The 20,645-nt window shown below is 46.9% G+C and overlaps 1 protein-coding gene across 1 annotated transcript in view; it reads left to right on the top strand.

Moving 5' to 3' along the window:
- Nucleotides 1-20,645, top strand: part of LOC8026021 (lysosomal alpha-glucosidase-like) — a 78,011-nt gene that overhangs the window by 564 nt on the left and 56,802 nt on the right. Inside the window, exons 2-6 of the mRNA XM_042291174.1 lie at nucleotides 1,267-2,398; nucleotides 7,847-7,981; nucleotides 10,545-10,798; nucleotides 13,029-13,195; nucleotides 15,767-15,935. Coding sequence (XP_042147108.1) covers nucleotides 1,267-2,398; nucleotides 7,847-7,981; nucleotides 10,545-10,798; nucleotides 13,029-13,195; nucleotides 15,767-15,935 — 1,857 coding nt within the window. The remainder of the gene's footprint in view (nucleotides 1-1,266; nucleotides 2,399-7,846; nucleotides 7,982-10,544; nucleotides 10,799-13,028; nucleotides 13,196-15,766; nucleotides 15,936-20,645) is intronic.

Genomic DNA, 20,645 nt, shown 5'->3' with positions numbered 1-20,645 from the left:
GCGAGCTCCTTGCTCTATGGCATATCTCGGCGGCCAAAGCTTTGAGCTCGCGCATCCAGCCTCCGCTGCTGTACAACATAAGGTGAAACTGGTGTCACTAAATAGAGAGTTTTAGTAAATCGTGTTTTCAAGCCACGCTAATCGTAGGGGGAGCTCGCGCTGCCACTTCGATGCGTGCTCTGAAGCGCGCGCTCGTAGCGGTAGCGGGCTTTTGAAAACGATCTACTAAAACTCCCTACTAAGCTATACGCTTCAGAGTAACAACACTTGCCCATTGAATTGGATTGGATTGGAGTCTGCGGCTCTCCCCTTTGTATCGGGTGATCAACAGTAATGGATACTGGATCTAGCCTAGTCAGTCGTGCCTCCCGCGACTTCCGCTTCCGCTTGGTGTTCCGTTGGTCGGTTGCACTCCCTCTGCTGATGCGTCTCTCTCCACCAGACTTTTAAGCCCATATTGTGGCTTAAAATCATGGTTGCCAGTTATCTTAAGCTTTATCTGAAATCACAGGAAACAGTTTTCCGCCATTGAGAAATGTTTACACAGTTCGTGACAGAACAAAGCAATATTACATGAGCTTACTAACATTGCATCTAATGCTGTGGAAGTTGCACTTTTGAATCATGACGATCGGCAGTTGCGTCTGCTCTGCATACGCACCAAAATGGCGGCGGCCACAACAATGTCGGGGAACAGGGTGCCGATACCCTAAGCGGAGCTCATTTACTGACTCTAGGTGAAACGAAGTAACACTGATGGGGTTTCGCTCCAAAAGAGCTAAAGATGGCGGCGTCCGCCGCCTCACCGCCCATGGCCAGCGCTAGCGAAGCACTTATTATTGCGGAATATTGGGGAAGGTGTCTAAAAAGTATCGCAGCAGAAAATATTGTCCAAACAGGTATGATTCGGCGCCAGAGTTGCAGCTACAATGATCACGGCACGTCGCAGAAGCCAAGGCTTTGCGAAGGCAGCCCTTCGCAAAGCGGCGTCGTCGATGTCGGCGTCGATAAGACTTTCCTTGTGTCTCTCTTGCTTAAATTCGTGTGAAACGTTCCGATTGTCGTTTCTTTACTCTAAAAACAAAAAAGAATGTTAATTTTATTTTGTTTTAAGTCTTTTTGATGAATGAAAAGTGCGCATATAATTAATTTGCATTGCTATTTAATATATATATTTATATATATATATATATATATACGTCTCAACACTTGGTGGAGGTGCGCTAGCGATCCCCAACCTGATCATCTGGTAATTCCGACCTGGAGCTGCGCAGCGGACGGTCGACTGTCACAACCATGAACGACGATAACGGGAATGTAAGAGACCAGCGCCCCACCAACACTTCAACGGTCAAAACTCGCCAACGTGACCCCCAGGATTTCACCGGTTCAGCCGACGCTGACGTTCTGGACTGGCTCAAAAATTACGACCGGGTGAGCCAACACAACCGTTGGGACGACACCATCAAACTCGCCAACGTCGTATTTTTCCTCAAAGGGACTGCACTCCAATGGTACGACAATCACGAGGAAGAAATTAATTCATGGGATGCGTTCAAAACCGCCTTCGCAGACGTCTTCGGTACACCTGAACGCAGAAGACAACAAGCGCGGGACAAACTCTCCAGGAGGTACCAAGCCCCCTCCGAAACATCGGCGTCCTACATCGAGGACGTCCTTCGCCTCTGCGGACGTGTCAACGCAGCTATGCCGGAGGACGAAAAAATCAAGCACCTCTTCAAAGGATTATCCCAAGAGCTGTTTTCCATCGTCGCACCCAGGTCACCTCAGACCGTGCAGCAGCTCATTGCAGAATGCAAGCATTATGAAGACCTTCAAAGTGGTCGGATCTCCAACACCGGATTTGAACGGCTCCCTGAAGTTTCAACTACAACTGCCGACACTGACCTCCCCAATCTCATCAGGCGAATAATTCGAGACGAACTACGCGACTCCTTGGGATCCCTGCGCCTCTCAGCCAGTTCTTCAATCTCGCAACCCGAGGCGCCTCAGATTGAACAGGTAATCAAAGACGAACTTCGTGCTGCCCTTCGTCCTATTTCTTCGTCGTCTCCCACATGCATGGCACCATCGACTTCCTCACCACCCATCTGCTTTTTACAGCACTCAGCACCACACATTTGCGCTCTGCAAACTTCTCACAACGTCTCAATTCCATCCACACGCTACCCATCACCCCGGCGGACAGAGGAATGGCGCACTCAAGATCAACGTCCGATATGCTTCTACTGTCACGCCCCAGGTCATATCATCCGCTACTGCCGACGCCGCATGAATGCTGAAGCCTACAGTCGCACCCCACAGAATCAAACTCGACATTCTGACGACCACGACACGCGCCGAAATTTCGACAACCACGGCAGTTCCAATGACCGCCGCAATTTTGACGACCATCGCAACACACGTCCCTTTCCAGCTGCTGAATTCCGACGTGGTCGATCACCCTCCCCTTGTCCTCGACGAAACCGCTCCTTCTCGCCGTTCACTGACGCTACTACCGGACTTCCGTCGTCAAACTAAGCAGCGCAGCCTGTCTTAACAATGGAGGTCAGGCTGCACTACCGTCCCCGGTCCTAAATCCTCCTTACCTTGGCTCTACAACTATTACCGTCTACATTGGAGAAGAAAAACTTTTAGCATTCGTTGACACAGGTGCTGCAAAATCCTGCATTTCTAATCAGCTTTGCCGCCGTTTACACAAAGTGCTCACCCCTCCACCCGCTGGACATTTTCTACGGATGGGAAACAGTGAACTTGTGCAACCTCTTGGCTACTGCACCATCCCTATTTCTATCGGAGGCACTTCCTATATCATTTTGTTTACTGTACTTGCTAATTGTGTCGTTGACGTCATTTTGGGATGGGATTTTTTGTCGGCCACCGAGGCATTCATTGACTGCGCCAGCCGCGAACTTCATTTGAGCACTCGGCAGACTAGTTACGACGTGTACGAAAATTCACCCATTTCGCTTCACACCGACGACGATTACCTCTTGCCCCCCCTTTCCGCTATTGCTATCACCCTCCTGCCGGACCCTCCATTCGAAAGCACCACTGGTTTCATTGAACCCATCGCAAACTTTGTCGCAAAAAAGCCAGTTATTCTTCCCTACTGCATCGCCACGACAACTCAAGGACAAGTTTCTCTTTTCGTCACCAACACATCTACTGAGTCGCAAATAGTTCCCCGTGGTGCACGTTTGGCCACTCTAACATCTCATTCTTATACCACGCTTGCAACGCTCTCCGAACTTACATCTACGAGGCTACCGTCAGCTGCCCAAAGCACCGCCGCACAAGTTGCTAAAATGGTAGACTCTAGCTTGCCTCCTCACCAGAAGGAAGCCCTAACAAAGCTTCTTGTTTCGTATGAACAACTCTTCGATTTTAATAGCCGTTCTCTAGCTCAAACTTCGGTAGTCTCTCATCACATTGACACCGGCACAGCATCTCCCATTCGAAGCCGCCCTTATAGAATTTCACCCACCGAACGTAAGGCCGTCGACGATCACGTCAGAGATATGCTCCAAAGAAACATAATCGAGCCTTCATCCGGCCCATGGTCGGCCCCTGTTGTTCTCACAAAGAAAAAAGACGGATCATGATGATTTTGTGTAGATTACCGTCGACTTAACAAGATCACCACTAAAGACGTCTATCCCTTACCTAGAATCGACGACACCCTCGACACTCTTCAGGGATCATCATTTTTTTCTTCCATGGACCTTAGAAGCGGTTATTGGCTGATACCCATGGCCGACGCCGACAAGCCAAAAACTGCTTTCGTTACACCCTCCGGCCTATACCAGTTTAATGTCATGCCGTTTGGCCTGTCCAATGCGCCTGCCACATTCGAACGCATGATGGACACTGTGCTACGGGGTCTCACGTGGAGAACCTGCCTTTGTTACCTCGACGACGTAATTGTTTTCTCCGCCTCATTCAACGAGCACTTGCACAGGCTAGAAGTGCTGAATTGCTTTCTCACCGCCAATTTGCAACTAAACACAAAAAAATGTATCTTTGCAGCTCGCCAAATTCAGGTCCTCGGTCATATCATTAGTGCAGATGGCATTCGCCCTGACCCATCTAAATTACAAGCTGTTTCTGAATTTCCATCTCCGAAAAATTTAAAAGACCTTCGGTCCTTTCTCGGCCTTTGCACATACTTCAGAAAATTTATACCCGGATTCTCCCACATCGCTGAACCTCTCAACACGCTACTTCGTAACAACACCGCTTTCCAATGGAATCGCCCTCAAAGCAATGCTTTTCAAGCCCTGAAAACCGCCCTAACCACTGTCCCAGTGCTCAATCACTTCGTTCCTGGCTCTGACACTGAGATACGTACAGACGCCAGTGGCCATGGCCTCGGCGCCGTACTGGCCCAGAACATTTCCGGTGTCCAGAGAGTAATCGCCTACGCCAGCCGCACATTAACGAAAAGTGAATGTAACTATACCGTAACCGAACGCGAGTGCTTGGCCGTTGTGTGAGCGATCTCGAAGTTCCGTCCCTACCTATACGGCACACACTTCACTATTGTAACCGATCATCACGCCCTATGCTGGTTAACCACCCTAAAAGACCCTTCAGGAAGACTCGGATGTTGGTCCCTGAAACTCCAAGACTATAACTACACGATTCATTACAAATCTGGAAAACGACACCTTGATGCTGACAGCCTTTCTAGATGCCCCCTTCCCCATGGGTCGCAATGTTCGAACTCCTCCGCCCACGAAGACGCAACTGCTGTCCTGAGCTCCGTCAACATTGCAGAAGAGCAACGGTTCGATTCTTTATTGCACCCCATTATTCAATGCCTTGATGGTGCTTTGCCGCATCCTTCTGTGCAAATTCAGCGCCGTGCCCGTCTTTCTCAACTCAGAGACGGCATTCTTTATAGGCGAAACTACGACACACAACAAGGACGGCCATTGCTTTTAGTGATTCCCCGCCGACTACAAAAGGATCTTATCCAAGTAAACCATGACGACCCTACAGCTGGCCACCTTGGATTTTCTAAAACTTACTTTCGCATCCGAGGCAGTTACTTTTGGACAGGCATGACCCGCAGCATCAGCAAGTACGTTCGAGCGTGCCACCACTGCCAGACCAAGAAACGTCCTACCACAAAGCCTCCAGGTTGCCTACAACCCCTTCCCCAACCGCACCGCCCATTTGAACGCATCGGAATTGACTTCCTTGGCCCCTTTCCCCAATCCACTCGCAACAACAAGTGGATACTTGTTGCAATTGACCATTTAACACGCTACGTCGAGACGGCCTCCGTTCCCGCCGATACCGCCCACGAAGTCGCAAACATTTTTATGCACTCGATACTGCTGCGCCATGGAGCTCCACAATACATAATCACCGATCGAGGCACTCCCTTTCTATCCAACGTTCTCGAAGATGTCCTCCACCTTTCTTCGACTGTTCACAGCGTTACAACAGCCTACCACCCACAAACAAATGGATTAACAGAGCGCTTCAACCATACTATCGCTGACATGGTTTCAATGTATACGTAGCCGATCATCACGACAATTGGGACATCATCCTCCCCTACGTAACCTACGCATACAATACTGCACGACAATCTACCACGGGACACTCTCCCTACTACTTGCTCTATGCATCCGAACCCCTAACACCCCTTGACACGATATTACCCTACCAACCTGACAACTTCATGCAACCCTACGCAGAGGAGATTGTCTCCAGAGCAGAAGACGCCCGTCAGCTTGCCCGCACCCGCACCCTTAAATCCCAGCAACAACAAAAACTGCGCTATGACGACCGCCACCTCCCCACTGCCTATAACATAGGTGGCGAAGTCCTCTTGTGGTCTCCCCGGCGAGCACCGGGCAAGTGCGAGAAGTTTCTCAAACAGTTTGTTGGCCCTTTTCGTGTCATCCGACAGCTTTCCCCAACCAATTATGAAGTCGAGCCCGTTACGCCGCACCGCGACCTTCGCTCCAAGTCCTCCGACGGGGTACACATCAGCCGCATGAAGCCCTATTACCGCCAAGACTCATAATCTAAACGCGCCGGATGACCGGCGCTTACAACACCGGGGGGATATTGTAAGGAAGAATAAGTGGCACGGACAGACAGGCAGGGGTTTGACCAAGCGCGCGCTCGGCACAGGCGCTTCTTGAATGCTGTACCGCCATTCATACTGGTCGCTTTTTCCTCCTATCTTCTATTAAATCTCTTTTATCAACGTCTCAACAATATATAGGGTGGCTCAAGTCACCAGGCTCGATCTAAAATGGACCGTAAAAATCGACGCCTGCACGTAGCAATCTAAACTTTTTGTCAAAGGTGTATTTCACAGGTCGGTTTTTTCTTGTAAAATTACAAAGCGTAGTTCTCTTTCTGTAAAAAATAAGGCCAAGAAACTTGCCTGGGTCAACGGCGGGCAGCAACGCAGACGACAAGTAGTGGGGTGTGTTTGGCGTTCGTATTGATAGATGGCGCTACCTCCTAATCGCGAAGGCTCGCGACCACCGTGGTTTATTAAAATGAATATAATCTTTTTTGAATATACCTTCGGTTAAAAAATGAATGCGAACAATAAAAGCAAAACTTAAAGTAAAAAACGCGTCTGCATAACGGCGGCGCTTTTGCTGCCAACGGATTTCGTCTGCGTGTCGACTGCTATCTTTGGCTGGTCGGCTGCACCTTCAGACGTTGCTCCCGGCGCCATCGATCAATACGAACGGCAAACAAAGCTCGCTACTGGACTTGGTCGTCTGGGTCACCGCCCGCCGTAGACCCTGGCAAGTTTCGTGGCCCTATTTTTTACTAAAAGAGAACTACGCTCTGTAATTTTACGAGAAGAAACCGACCTGTGAAATACACCTTTGACGAAAATTTTAAACGGCTTCGTGCAGGCGTCGATTTTTACGGCCCATTTTATATCGAGCCTGGTGACTTGAGCCACCCTATATATATATAAAGTGACATCAGTTATTTCTTTGTTTCGAGTTCTAACTCTGTCCCTTGACGTCCATCTCAACTGGGGTTGTTAGGCCTGTGTACCGTGTAAAACCGGATAACTTATTTTAGCTTAATCACTGTTGAGAGATGTCAATGATCGTTGGCTTATGAGAGTTGAGAGCGCTAGTGTAACTTGGTTATAAGAATAACATGTTAAAGGTACTGGTCACCCCAAGCAGGCCAAATCCAGAACGCTTGGGTACCTCCAAGTAGGCCATTTACGATAAAACCAGCTGACATTATTAGGTGGTATCTGCGTTTCTAGGTTTGGTCCAGAAACCAAATCTACCAAATTTTGGAAACGACCGGTGGTATTTCCTGGATTTCATATTTGAGCCTGTTTAGCAGAGCGCATACTCGCGAAGGGCTTCCACCTGTCGTCTTTCAAAAACTACGGTCTTGGTGATGTGAAATATTGTGAAATCTCGCTATCAGATCGCGTTCGACAGCGGCGAACTCAGTTACGGTGGTGGCTGAAAATACCACAGAATTTAAACAATTTTGATTGGCATGGAAAGTCGATATATAATAGGTAATAGATAGTTTAACCGAAGTTTGCGAGTGCCCCTTGAAAAGATCTAGCGGGGAAACCAATTCAGTTTCCCCGTTAGATCTGGAGGGAAAACACGTCACGACCTTTCTGCCGCTGTCTAAACGCATCACGTCATGGGATCGTCGCGTGATTTTTTCGCTCTAGTTGAACTCGGGGCGCGAAAAATAAAGTGAAAAAAGCTGGCAATCCCCAGTTCGCTTGAAGTGCGCCGCACTCTGTAATATGCACGACGATGACAGCGAGTGCTTTGAACTGTACCTCCAGACGACAAATGGACTCAGATCATATTCGTGGTCGCGATCACCGCTGCGACTTTGGTGTACAATCACCAGCGGAAGACCATATACCACTACGAGCCTCCAGCTGAAGAAAGAATACCCTGTGCAACCATACCGTCAAGTAAGGATTCGCTGATGCAATTCTCAATCCGCGTTCGCAAACATCGCTCACCGTCTACCATGTACGTACATTCTAAGAAAACTGGACCATCTACTTTTCCGCAGAGCAGTCGGGAGAGTCAATGGCTGCCATGTACGAAGGGATTTCGGTGAATGACGAGGCTGATAACATATTTAGACATAAAATAAATCTGCGCTGTGGCAAAGAGCATGCTGAGGTGTCATGCTCAGTGTCGCAGCGTTGAGAGATTTTCTTGGTATAGACATAACAGTCTCGTCTGATTCGCCAAGATTTCTCTTTGGATAGAAACAATTGGCTCTCATAATAGTTTTGCGGTAGTTTATTTTGATTTCTTTGACTGCAGGTATCAAGTATTTGGGGAAAAGTCCATGACCCTATACCGAACATGAACACGACGTCTGCATTTTCTTTTTTTTGCGCGTGCTTTACGATGTCGGGTAATAACAAACTTCAAAGTGTTGTTCTCTAAGCTTGTGCTCTGAATGAGGAGATTTCACCGCAACAGTAGTTCTGGTGACAACGGTACACTCCGGAGCCACAACGATGGCCCAACAACCGTAAATCACTTGTTCCAGCTAATGGTGTCGCGCCGACTGAAAATTATTTATGTTTTGCCTCACGAGATGGCGCGGATCTCTTGTTGTTCTAGATGTTCTCGAATAATACGGGATTAGTGAGCCGTTTCGAATTTGAGGTAATTTTGTTACAGGCGCCACCAGATAAAAAGAAAAATTAAAAAAAAATATTAAATGTCAATTTATTTTGAAGCAGGAAATAAGAATAAATCGGGTTAAGTTCCCTGTTACTTAAGCGTTTTATTGCTCTCGGTGCTTCTTTAAGTAATCCATGAGTTGGACGTATGCACATTCTTTAACGCTATATAACGCAGGATGTCTCAAGAACTTACAAATTTTTCTTCCTGTGTAAAATTTGACCTTTAGCTTTTTATTTATAGAAACACAAGTTGACATATGCCTCAAAAGAAATCTCTTTCTTCGCATATGGATTACAAGCTATTTTTCATTTCACCTATGCATTTTAGATGATGTCCTTCCTTCGCATATGGATTATAAGATTTTTTTTATTTCACATATTTCTTATGAGAAATTCGTCACGTCACATGTCTCATAATTGTTGTACTAAATTCTTATATGACCTATAGGCAGCTGTTGCAAGATAATTGTGCTTCTTGTATGGTTCTCATATCACTTCGGCGTTTGTTTTAATATAAATCACGTATGTTCTTGTAAGTTATTGTATTCCTCATGTGCTCTTTTTTTTTTACAAAAGTCACCATTTTTTGAAGGGATACACGGGCGGTCCTAACTAAGTATCGAACAGCATCTCAACCCAGTGACGGGGGAGGTCAGTGGTCGTGCACAGTGGTCAAGTTCCGCACAAGCCCCATGGTCTATAGGTACAAAACATAGAGCCGGCTGAACGCGTGCTGAAACGCGAGAGTTCAATGATATGACACTCGAGTGTGCGTATCTCGTAATATCCGAATGGCTCTTCACATGGTGGATTTTCGTGCGAAAGCATTAACTGTCCCATAGAGCGAGGCCTGCGTTATCTGTCCAGCGACGAAGGCACTTAAATTCCCATTGGCTGCGACGCATCATGTCAAATACTTCGTCACGGAAGCCGGCAGGGCGCTAAAGGTTCAAGCGGACGCGCCTCAGAAATAAAACAAAGAAAAGCACAGCAACGCAGATGCCTCGTCACGGAAGCCGCGAAGCAGGCGAGTGCGCCGCGAAGCAGGCGAGTGCGCCGCGCCTGCGCATTGGGGAAGCAAGATGTCACCGCCGGCGCTCTGTGTGAAAGAGGAAGACGTGGCGCGCTGCTTGTAGAAGTGCCCTGCGTGTATAAATGCTTTCGCATTCCTACACGTTAGCAGTCTTAAGTGTCTCTGTCGAATATTTTTGTTTTTCTCAGAGAAATTGCTTCTAGAAAGTTGCAGAGGTATCGCCATCCCCATTATCATCATCATCATTATAAACATTATCATCAGTCAATGACGTGAAAGTTCATGCAAGTTTTCGTCCACTTTCTTGTAAGGAAATTGCTCCATGTGTGACTGACGTGCATCTACTTCCACCGACTCGCCTTCCCATCACGCGTCGTTGTATTCTGAACAATTATGTTAGCCGAGGAGTCTCCCATGGCTTTGGTGAATAACGGAAATGTCGATTAACTGATTGCGTTGTTTTTGTTGTTTTCCCCAACAACCATGTACTTATTTATATGTTTCTGTTTGTTTGTGTTAATGTTTCGACGATTACGCGTCTTCATGTTGTTTTCTCTGCAGCTGTGGGTGAGCCAGATACTTGTCAAGTAGCGTCATGGTGCTCATTTTCCTCTGTCTTTAACTCTCAAAAAGGAAAAAAAAAGTATTTTGAATACGAGTTTAAAGCCTGGACCCTTGTTCAGTTTCCAAAGTAAAACGAAGTTATTTTAACCTAACATTTTTTTTATAATTTTTGTTTTATTTCGTGTGGTCTTTCAAGACTTTGCCACATAACCTCTGCGCGCTCTCTTCCAGTGATGGAGCGTAAAGAGGACTGCGAGAGCGCTCTCTGCCTCTGGCGGGAATCGGAGGGCCATCTTCCGAAGTGCTTCCAGCCCAAGGACGCCTACGGCTACTCTATCAGCGGCCTCGATTCGCCGATCAACGCCACCCACGTGGCCTTCAACCTCAGCCACGAGAAGAGCTCCTACAGCCCGTTCCCAGAGAGCGCCATCGACGTGGTCCGATTCCAACTCATCAAGTACAACGATTACATCGTCCGCTTCAAGGTGGCCGCACTCCCGATTTTGACATCTGGGTAGAGACTATATAGGGTGCTTGAAATATGTCTCTGACTGGTGTGTCCACCACGTTCTCAAGCATGGTCCCTCGACTTCTTGTAAAGAAGTGTCACGCTGCCGCCTGCCGCGATATTTGTAATGCCATAGCGGCGGAGGTTAATGCGGCAGACGCCTGTTCTGCTGCAGGTCGCAATCCAGGGTTCAAGGAAGCTTCAGCAGTCAGGAATTGGGGCACTGCGAAGACCGCGACACTTGCGTTCGCTCGTCCTCTTTGTCGGAGCCTCTGCGACCAACCGCCAACATCCCGACATCCAACAGCGCGACATGCCGATTCGCGCGACCTCGTTTGTTTCCACTGCGGAATCACTTTAGCCCTAAGTGTGGTATAGGATGCTAAACACACCGGTCGAATCGCGTTCCATGGTACTGTAGTAAAGATTAAGGTCAACTTGCCCGAAATTAAATTAGTCAGCCTTATCTAGAGTGTGTCTAGAGAATTCACCGTCAAGAATCGGGTAAGCGAGCGTCCTTGCCTTGTCTTGACTGTGTTTCTTTTTTTTTTTTTTTTTTTGCGTGAAACGTTTGGTGCCTTTTTACTCCGCATTTTGTGAAGCCGTGGCCTGCGACGTCCCACGATACAACGCGGTGCGCGTTGCATCGTGTTGCATTATGGGACGTCACATAATGACGCGCCTATTCAGTTTCTACGCTAAATTTAGCGGGGAAGCTGAATTGGTGTATAGGTCACACGACATCAGGCAGGTCACATGACGTCAATTTCCCCGCTAAAATTAGCGGGCAAATGAACGTCCCGTGACCTACACACCAATTCAGTTTCCCCGCTAAATTCAGTGGGGAAATGGACGTCACATGACCTCAAGTCACGTGATGCTAGAATTGTTTACGTATGCAATACAATAGGCCGATCTCACTAAGCGTTCCATGCATCCGTGACGCCAGCCATAACTATAATTGACAGGAGGCGGGCAGCAGTTCACGAGACGGCTGCTCGTGCCGTCTCGGGTTCTGGACGCGCAGAGCTCAAGCGAGGTTGTCGCACGTGCAGAAACACCAGAGTTCCCTGGATGCATCGCGGCAGTGGCGGCGTAGCGAATCCGGCTGGTGATATCGATATGCCCAGCCGTCTGCTATCCAATTTTTTAGACTGTCTTATATGAGACCGGCCGATGCCTTTTCGAGCAAGCCGGATGTTGTCAAAACCGAAGTCCCTGCGCAATGATATTGTGCAGTGTTTCTTTACACATAACGACAACTATACCCGTTGACAATTTAAGAAACACAAGGCTTGGTGAGTCACGAGCATACAATTACCTCTGCGCTACCAATGAAATCGTGGCATTTGGTTGAAAAGAACGCTCAAGATTGGAGGTTCGAAGCAAGTAACACGAGAAACCACGCCTCAGGTTTAAGGGTGGTGGTTAAAGACCCGTTCACACACTCGCAACCGAGTAGGACCGAGTGACACAAGTCCGGCTTTTAAGCCTCTTGCGATGGCGTAGAAGTGAATGCGCTGCAGCGGAGGTCTTGTCTCAGCCGGTCCCACTTGGTTGCGAGTGTGTGAACGGGCCCTAAGACGTACTTTAGTAGTCTTTAAGTTCAGATCTAGTCGTGCTTCACCTTTCATTGCCATAACCAGCGCTAGGGTAAGCCACATCAGGTGGGTCTTCTTTGCAGCCCAGCACCTAAGTTACTGAGCCTGTTTCGACGCACCCTACGACGAGGCTGAGATTGATAAATGCCAATCACTGCAGGAAAAAAACCGTCTAGAGTCACAGACAACTTAAGAAACAAGACACTCGGAACTCGCCAAGCAGTGCCTTTTTTAGTTGTCATCGACTAGCAGTACCAGCGTCGAAGCTCTCGTTACAAACTTGAAAGCTGCCCTCTTGTGATATTTTGCTATCTGGTGATTTTGATGTATCCTCGGTTGGTGATATATTGTTTCTTTGCCTTCTTGCTGTTCTTGATGATTTCTTGATGTTTTATGTTGCGTTATGTATCGTTCGCTTAAAGACAACTGAGTCTTCGAAATATATAAATTAAAAAATAAGAAAATTTCAGCAAAGCAATTATTCAAGCAATTAAAATCTCAGCAAAGCAATCTTATTATGAGATGAATAAAAAAACTTAAAAAGTCCTCCAGTGTCTCCCTCTAACACCGAACTTACAAATTCTTTCCCCTCCTAATTGATTGCAGCTAAGTAGTGCCTCCGACTCTCGATACGAAGTTCCGGTCCAGGAGACTTTTGATGTGCTGAGGAGACCCCAAAACATCAGCGACCCGAGATACGTCTTCGAGACGGGACTCACACCCAACGGTTACTTCAAGTTCAGCATACGACGAAAGGGCACGCACACAAACCTGTACGTTCGCACCAATGTTATGGGCAAACGTCGGCCCCTTTTCCACCTGCTTCTTTGTACGCGAACTATATTTCATTGGTGGTAGAACAGATGGCGGGACAATGGGTTTTATGTGTTAGGCTGAACAATGAGTTCGCAGATCTAGAATAGAATCTATATAGAGCCAGAAATGCACGCATTCCTGAAATAGAGTTACTAAGCTCGGATACTCGTGAATGTACCAGTAGAGAGCGTGGCCGCGCGCCGGTTGAGTGATTCCAGCGATTACCCGGTCAATAAAATGGCAGAGCCATTATGTTACTCAAGGCCAGAGTATAGCTTTACATGATTGCTGTATACGCCAGAGTAACTGTATATGCTCCTCAAGCGAGTTATACGCGGTTACCCAAGCGAGGCCATGCACTGCGCTGGCCTATTTCGTTTCGTTGAGCACTGTACATTACTCGTTACTGCGATTCAAAAGGAACGCGTTACGTCAGCTTGAAAGTAATGCGTTATTTTCACGTTACTTTTAATGTATCATTTTATCGCCGCTTCCAATATTTTTCGTAGTTAATCATTTCTTTATATTAACGCGTTCCTTCAGGGTTAACTGTAGCTATTAGCGCCGAGATATTTCGGTGGCGCCCTCTAATGGTTTCCATCTGTGACGTCACGACTGGGATTTGCCTCGCCGTGACGTTCACCAGTTGTTACCCTGGCTATTTACCACCAGGTGCGACGACGAGCTCGATGGTGTGTTTAAAAAGCACAGTGGAAGCTAGGAACCATCGCAACCGGAACTAACACCGTCAAAAGTGACAATCTGACAATGTTCATATGCCCATAGTCTGGTCAATCGTGGAAAGCTGACCGCAGCGACACTTCTGGTCGCACACATACTGACATAGCTTGTGTACATCTTTGTACTGTCATCTAGCGTTGTCTGGTCGGGCAAATTACAGGCGCAAGCTAGTGGTGAGGACTAGCTTAGGTACCACTTCTGTTGTGAACGCTACCCTCCAGAAGTAACTAAGTACCGTTACCCGTTATTTCACCCAAAAAGTAACGAAAAGTCGTTATTTGTGCCTTCTTTTAAAAAGTAACTAGGTCGTTACCTGGTTACCGAAAACAAATAACTGGGTAAAAATAACGCATTACTTGTAACGCGTAAGCAAGTCTGTCTATAATGGACAGCAATACATCGAAGACATTGATATACACGAAAGAGTGCCACTAGGTCACCCAAGTTTCGAAACTGTCCATTGACACTGCTTCCAAGCGCATATTTCCCTCTCCCCGAAGGTTAGCCTCCCGTAAAGTCCCTTGATAAAAATCACGCTTGACGTTTCTTATAAGTACCGCAAACCATTGTTCTTGGAACGCGCAATACACGTGCCACAAGCGAGTGCTCCACCGTCATTTGCTTCCAAGAGCTGCTCATTTTGGTGCAGTGCCGCCATTTGCTTTCAATGGCTGCTCCAGGAAAGCGCCTGGTGCAGTGGTGCATTTGACCATATCCTCCTTCATTTTAGGAAGTCTCTCAAAACGCGAAAAAGGTGGCCGCTGCAAAGGGACTCTCTGGTGCAGCGCCACCGTGGGCAGCGCTAAACAATGCCCCAGCGGTAAAATACAAAAACACAAAAGCGCTGTTTTGTTTTTTCTGGAAAGATTTTGCTTCGACCATCTTCTATTCCTCTCTTTTCACGTTTCTCAGCGCGTCGGTAGCCTTCTTTCTCTTTTCTCCGTTGCAGCTTATTGTTTCGCGGAGAGGCCGCCATGCGTATTGTTGGCGCTGGGTGAAGGGTTACCCCAGAAGTGGAACTGCGGTAACATATGGGTAGGGCAGAGCGCCACTTTCGGCGTACGTTCGGTGTTGCTCCTCGCCTTTTTCTTGCGGCCGCGCGCACAAGGGCTTCTTCGTAGAATTGACAGTCTTTCTAGAATAAAGGAGGCTATGATTTGACGCTACTTCACAAACGCATCAAGGGGCTTTAGCCTCCAGTCTTGCGAAGCGCCACGGGTTTGGAGACAGCTGTTATGGTAACCATAGTCAGTTGCAGGTCAAGACTTAAGAGTCCAAGACAAGCTCCTCTCACAAGGCTCTCCACTCTTTCCACTTTAGCAGAGCCAACACGGGAGAGCAGGGGGTGAAAGACTGGTCCTATTTCCAGCGTTCGCGCTGCTGAAGTGAGAAGAGTGGAGGGCTTTGTGAGAGGAGTTTACCCCGCACATTCAACCTGCAACAGACTATAGTAAATCCGTAACGATGATTTATTCTATAAAATAAATAGGCTTTGAAACACAGCGTTTAAACGGCGCTTCACCGTAACCGATCAGAAAGAATAGAGTTTTGAAGCACTGCCTCTAGATGGCACTTCAAACGACAACTGGCTTTCCGGCCATGTGAGGTAAAGACGGGGAGGGGGTTCGTTACTCAGCGGGACTTCTAAGCTTATTCATAATTAGCGATAGCTTAAGAAACCCAAGATCCGGTTCATTATGTTGACAGCGCGACACTTTCCGCAAACAAGCCACCACCGGTTTTGGCTGTCTTTTTTTATTATTAATTAATGGCTGTTAACGACGCAGGATCGACACCGGCATCGGAGGTCTAATCATGACGAACCAGTTCCTCCAGTTCGCAACGTACCTTCCTTCCGCGAATTTCTACGGATTCGGCGAACACGCTCACGATACGCTGCGCCACCACTTCAGATTCAACACGGTTGCCATGTTTGCCCGTGACGAATCGCCTAAAGTAAGGACATGGAGTTTCGAATTCTTTCGCTTAGCAGATTACCCATAGAGTAACCTACACAAGGTAAAGAGCGGACACTGCCGTAGGCTCCAGCGTCCCGTATAACAACTAGCGCGCCAAACGGTCGATGAGAAAAGCTTACTCTTGATTCCGGTTCCGGTGGTTTCAGTTTCGGTTTCGTTTCCGGCGCTTTTTTTGCCGAGCGTGCTGTCGCGCGGCTTCTCTTACTTGATGGCACAAATGCTTCTGATTATAGGCTTCACACCACGAAAGAGAAAAAATTATTGTCTTTACTGCTATGAAATATCAAGATTCTTGTCATACTGCTTCGTTTGTTTACGTGGTTACGAAGTATTTTCAGGCAACAACAAAAAGTGCTTCAGAATGATTTATTTTGAGGTCAATCATAAACAGATTTGGACAATTCAGAATCGCGAAGTATTCTTCATGAGGGCACACACATTCATCTCAAGAAGAAACGTTACAAGAGTCCCACATTTACCAACACTTCAAACCAGAAATTTCCAGTGATGCTAAACGGTTTGATTGAATTAATCATTGTTTCTCACAATGCTGAGCAGTTTCAGTAATGTGGACATCTGGCCATAGCTATCATTAACAAGTACTGTAAGCGACTTTATTGTTGTGAGCTCGACATTTAGCGATGTGCCAGTTTCGGGAATGTTTCGCGGGCACAAACTTTCACCACCGTGAGTGACATTGCATATATTCATGTCCATAGGGCAACTTATTCACGTTACCAATTTCTTGTGAACTTGATCAAATCGCGATATTTGCGAAAATTAGGTCCACGCGAAGATTAGGTCGTTTACGCTATTAGAGCACAGCCTAGACTGCACAGAATTCAAAGAAGCAGATTCAATGTCAATATACACTACACTATTTAGTAGCCTAACACTTCCCGTAGGCTAACAAAAAGGACCTCATACAAACCCAGGGAATAGTCAACGTTCCCATGCATATTCAACACAATGTGCGTACAGCAGAAAATATAGCAATGCTAGCACAGGGCCTGTGGGAAATTACAGCAAGAACAGGCAGCTAAGGTCAAACCACCTAACAGTGTTAGGGAATAAAAATATACAAGGCGCATTGATTAAAACATTAACATATCGGACATGTTCGGCATATACTCCACGCACGCACCCATCGAAGATCACTTTGCTACCAAATGTCCTCATCCCGTATATAAAAAAACTATGTCCTGCATTATAAAGTTGCAAAAAAGCCAGAAATATAATCGGCATGCAAACTGCACAACCCAATTAAAAATCATTCCTTCATAGGCGCCTGAAACACCCTACCATACTAAGCTTTGAACTTGTCGAGTTCAGCGCCAGCAACAGAAGAATGAAACCGAACTTTTTCCAAGTTTCGATTAATAAAGCGCACATGCCAGCACAACCGCACCCTGCAAAACATCTTCAAAAACCTCCGCTGACACTCCTCGAAGCATAAATGCAAAAAAAGCAATACGCGACAGATGGTGATACAAAACATCACAGACATTGCGCAGGTGTGCTATGCTTTCTATAACACACATACAGTGAGATTCCAGGCTGTGAGTGTAAGTGAAAGTAGCCTCCGAAGGCACAGTTTAGTTGCCGAACATCTTTCCTGGAATATGAGAGGCTTTAAGCATTATAAAATACTGGTGGGGCCAGTTCAAGTTGTCAGACCCTTCCCTCAGTGACCCAGAACAGAGACAACCCTGTGAACTTTTTTCCAGGAACAGCTTGATTAGAAATCCTGCAACATAATAGGTAGCAGAGTAGTCTATTATGTTAGAGTCTTTACTTGATGCAAGTTCCGAAATATTGTCCAATGAAGGGAGTCGTCCACGGGGGCACATTCCACGGCATCAGCGATTGAGGTTGTCTCTAGTGAAAACGGGGACATCTCCTGAAGGAGGTTAGTGTTGTCACCTTCAACATTTCCCTTTTCCGAGAGTTTTAGGAGCTTCCTAATCCCAATGTGCCTCAGTCCACAAGTAAACTGATACACATTAGGATTGGTGTGCAGCCGTGTTGTTGCCTCATCTGCCCGAAAATATTTTCGAGGGCATCCTGCTGCAGTCGCCGTGTCAAAAGAAAGCTGAAGTTATATTTCTCAGAATTATCCTCCCAGAGCATGAGGACGGCCCTGATAGTAACCTGCCACCCAGTGACTGTTTGTGGCTGCCGTCTACCCTCAAACTTCCAGGCTGCTACCCATGGAAGTTGGTTGCAAAGGAAATCACCGATTTCAGTGTCGCCCTTTCCAATCACATAGCGCAACTTTTGTTCAGAATTTTTTGGTCTCGAGCTGTTAAGATAGTCAAAAAGTTTGTCCATGCAGCATGCCGTGGACATGGCCGCCTCAGGGAGCTGTCTGGCATACACAAGAGCTAAAAGTGCAACGCATACTGATGAACTGAGGACCTGAGTCTCACGTTTCACCTTCATGTTACTGAAAGGTTTCTGGCAAATATGCCGGTCTGTCAGTTTCGGGGCTAATCGTAGTCGCATCTCGTGCGTGGAGTGGTAAGGTTGCACAATGTAGTTCCAGTCTACAGTTTCACTCCCGGTGTGAAGCTTGTGGGCTTGCAGGTTGTTACGGGTGGTCTTTATCAGGTGCGGGACATCAAGAATTAAATAGACACTTTCATTTCTTACTTTGAAGAATGGCTGCCCAACAGACACTCCAAGTTGATGCACCAAACTTACATTGGAGGCACCCTGGTCACAGACCACTGCTTTGATAGTAATGCCAATGTCCTTCAGCTGCTCAATCAATGACATAAGCAGGTTGCGAGTTACAAAAAATGGTGTTGACTTATGCCCAATAGTGTATGCTACAGGTTGCACCCACCTCCTAGAAACTCCATAGAGGAGGAAAACCTGGGCTCTGTCAGCAATACTGAAAGTTCGCTCAACACCATCATCTGCAAATCCGAGGACAACATCCTGCTCCACATCGTGTGACAAGTTCTTTTTCAATATCATCTCGTCAAACACTAAAGTACAAATGCGGTCGCGTTCATTCAATGACTTTGTTTTTGACGCAATCGATGACATGATGCCTGGAATGATACCTGGCGTCATTTTGACATTGGCGAGCCACCTTCGTAGTGAACGCCGAGATGGTAGCGTGAACACTGAAGACATAAATCGGTATGCCCGCGGTCCATGAAAATTCAGATGGAGCGCAAATTTCTTCAGCCACAGTGGAAATCGCTTCCCCTTGCCCTTCGACCTATTCTTTATATGCGATGATATGAGGTGAAATACCTCTTCAGAAACATGAGGCCGAATTATTTCCAGAGCTTGAGAAGCTGTCTGAGGCGTCTTCAGCTGCTGTTTCCGCAGTCTGGCTATCGTCTTTCTGTAGCTGGAAATTCTCGCCTGGAGTCGCTTGATAACGTCCTCGGGCCTTTTCGTGAGCTTGCGGCAAACAGGTGCAGGATGGTTTGGATCAGCTATAAAAATGGCAACAAGTCAGTGAGATTAAGAACAGTTGCAATAAGTGCGATACGATTTAACAAGTACAAGCACCACTAACCAGTAGCATACCAGGTAAGGTGTGGAGTGAAGTCTGAATTTTCTTTTTGTGCTTTACCATTTAAGCACTGTCAAAGCCAGTGAAACTTCTGACCACCAATTACGTTATTCTTTTACTAGTCATGTAAAATGTTCTGTACTAAATGTCTTCACGTAAAATCCTTGATAACCTTGCAAGTTCAAAAGGCTGAAATAGCATGAAAAACGCAAAACAGCCATGAAAAATTCTTGTGAAACCTCCGCTCGATATGTGTGTTCCATTTTCCCACACCTCCCCAGTTATTAGTAATACAAATGGTTAGACCGGTATGCCACACACACGAAGCAAAGACTATAGCTTATAAAGGGACCTAGAATTCTTTAAACTGATCCTTCTGGGACATATTGTATTATCTACTGGCTATAGAGGTTCACACAAATATGTTTCAAAGTGGCGAAAGCAAAATGGGACACTTACAGTGTTGACCTGGACCACAGTGGCCAGCGAAAAGACCAGAAGAGCTGGTTGCCTGACTTGGGTCTGGAAGATTGTGCATATTAGGCACAGGCTGGTGCTTTAAAATAACTATATTACCGAGTGCTGCAAAGTGCATTACTGCGGAGCGGCATGGGAGAGGTGAATTCTGCAGTCTGTCGGGCTCTGCCTGGTCTGGAAAGGTTTCATTATTAGACACAGAAGTGCACCATGACGAGATAACCTCTTACCAAGCACAGCACGGCTCGCTGCGACGGAGCTGCACTGGAGTGAAGGGCCAGAAGAGCTGGTTGCCTGAGTGGGACCTGGAAGAGTGCGCATATTAGGCACAAGCTGATGCTTTAAAATAACTCTATATTACCGAGCACTGCAGAGTGCATTACTGCGGAGCTGCATGGGAGTGGTGAATTCTGCAGTCTGTCGGGCTCTGCCTGGTCTGGAAAGGTTTCATTATTAGACACAGAAGTGCACCATGACGAGATAACCTCTTACCAAGGACAGCACGGCTCGCAGCGACGGAGCTGCACTGGAGTGAAGGGCCAGATGAGCTGGTTGCCTGAGTGGGACCTGGAAGAATGGGCTTATTAGCCTACATAGAGAAGTTACTTATACCTTTGTGTATATGAGGGAAACACATCATTACAATCACCTATCGCAGATGCCCAGTTTATGGGA

This window comes from Ixodes scapularis, unplaced genomic scaffold (genome assembly GCF_016920785.2).
Source record: "Ixodes scapularis isolate PalLabHiFi unplaced genomic scaffold, ASM1692078v2 PGA_scaffold26__3_contigs__length_393636, whole genome shotgun sequence".
Taxonomy (NCBI): domain Eukaryota; kingdom Metazoa; phylum Arthropoda; class Arachnida; order Ixodida; family Ixodidae; genus Ixodes; species Ixodes scapularis.
The sequence above is the reverse complement of the archived record's forward strand: the minus strand, read 5'-3'. Positions and strand labels throughout refer to the sequence as shown.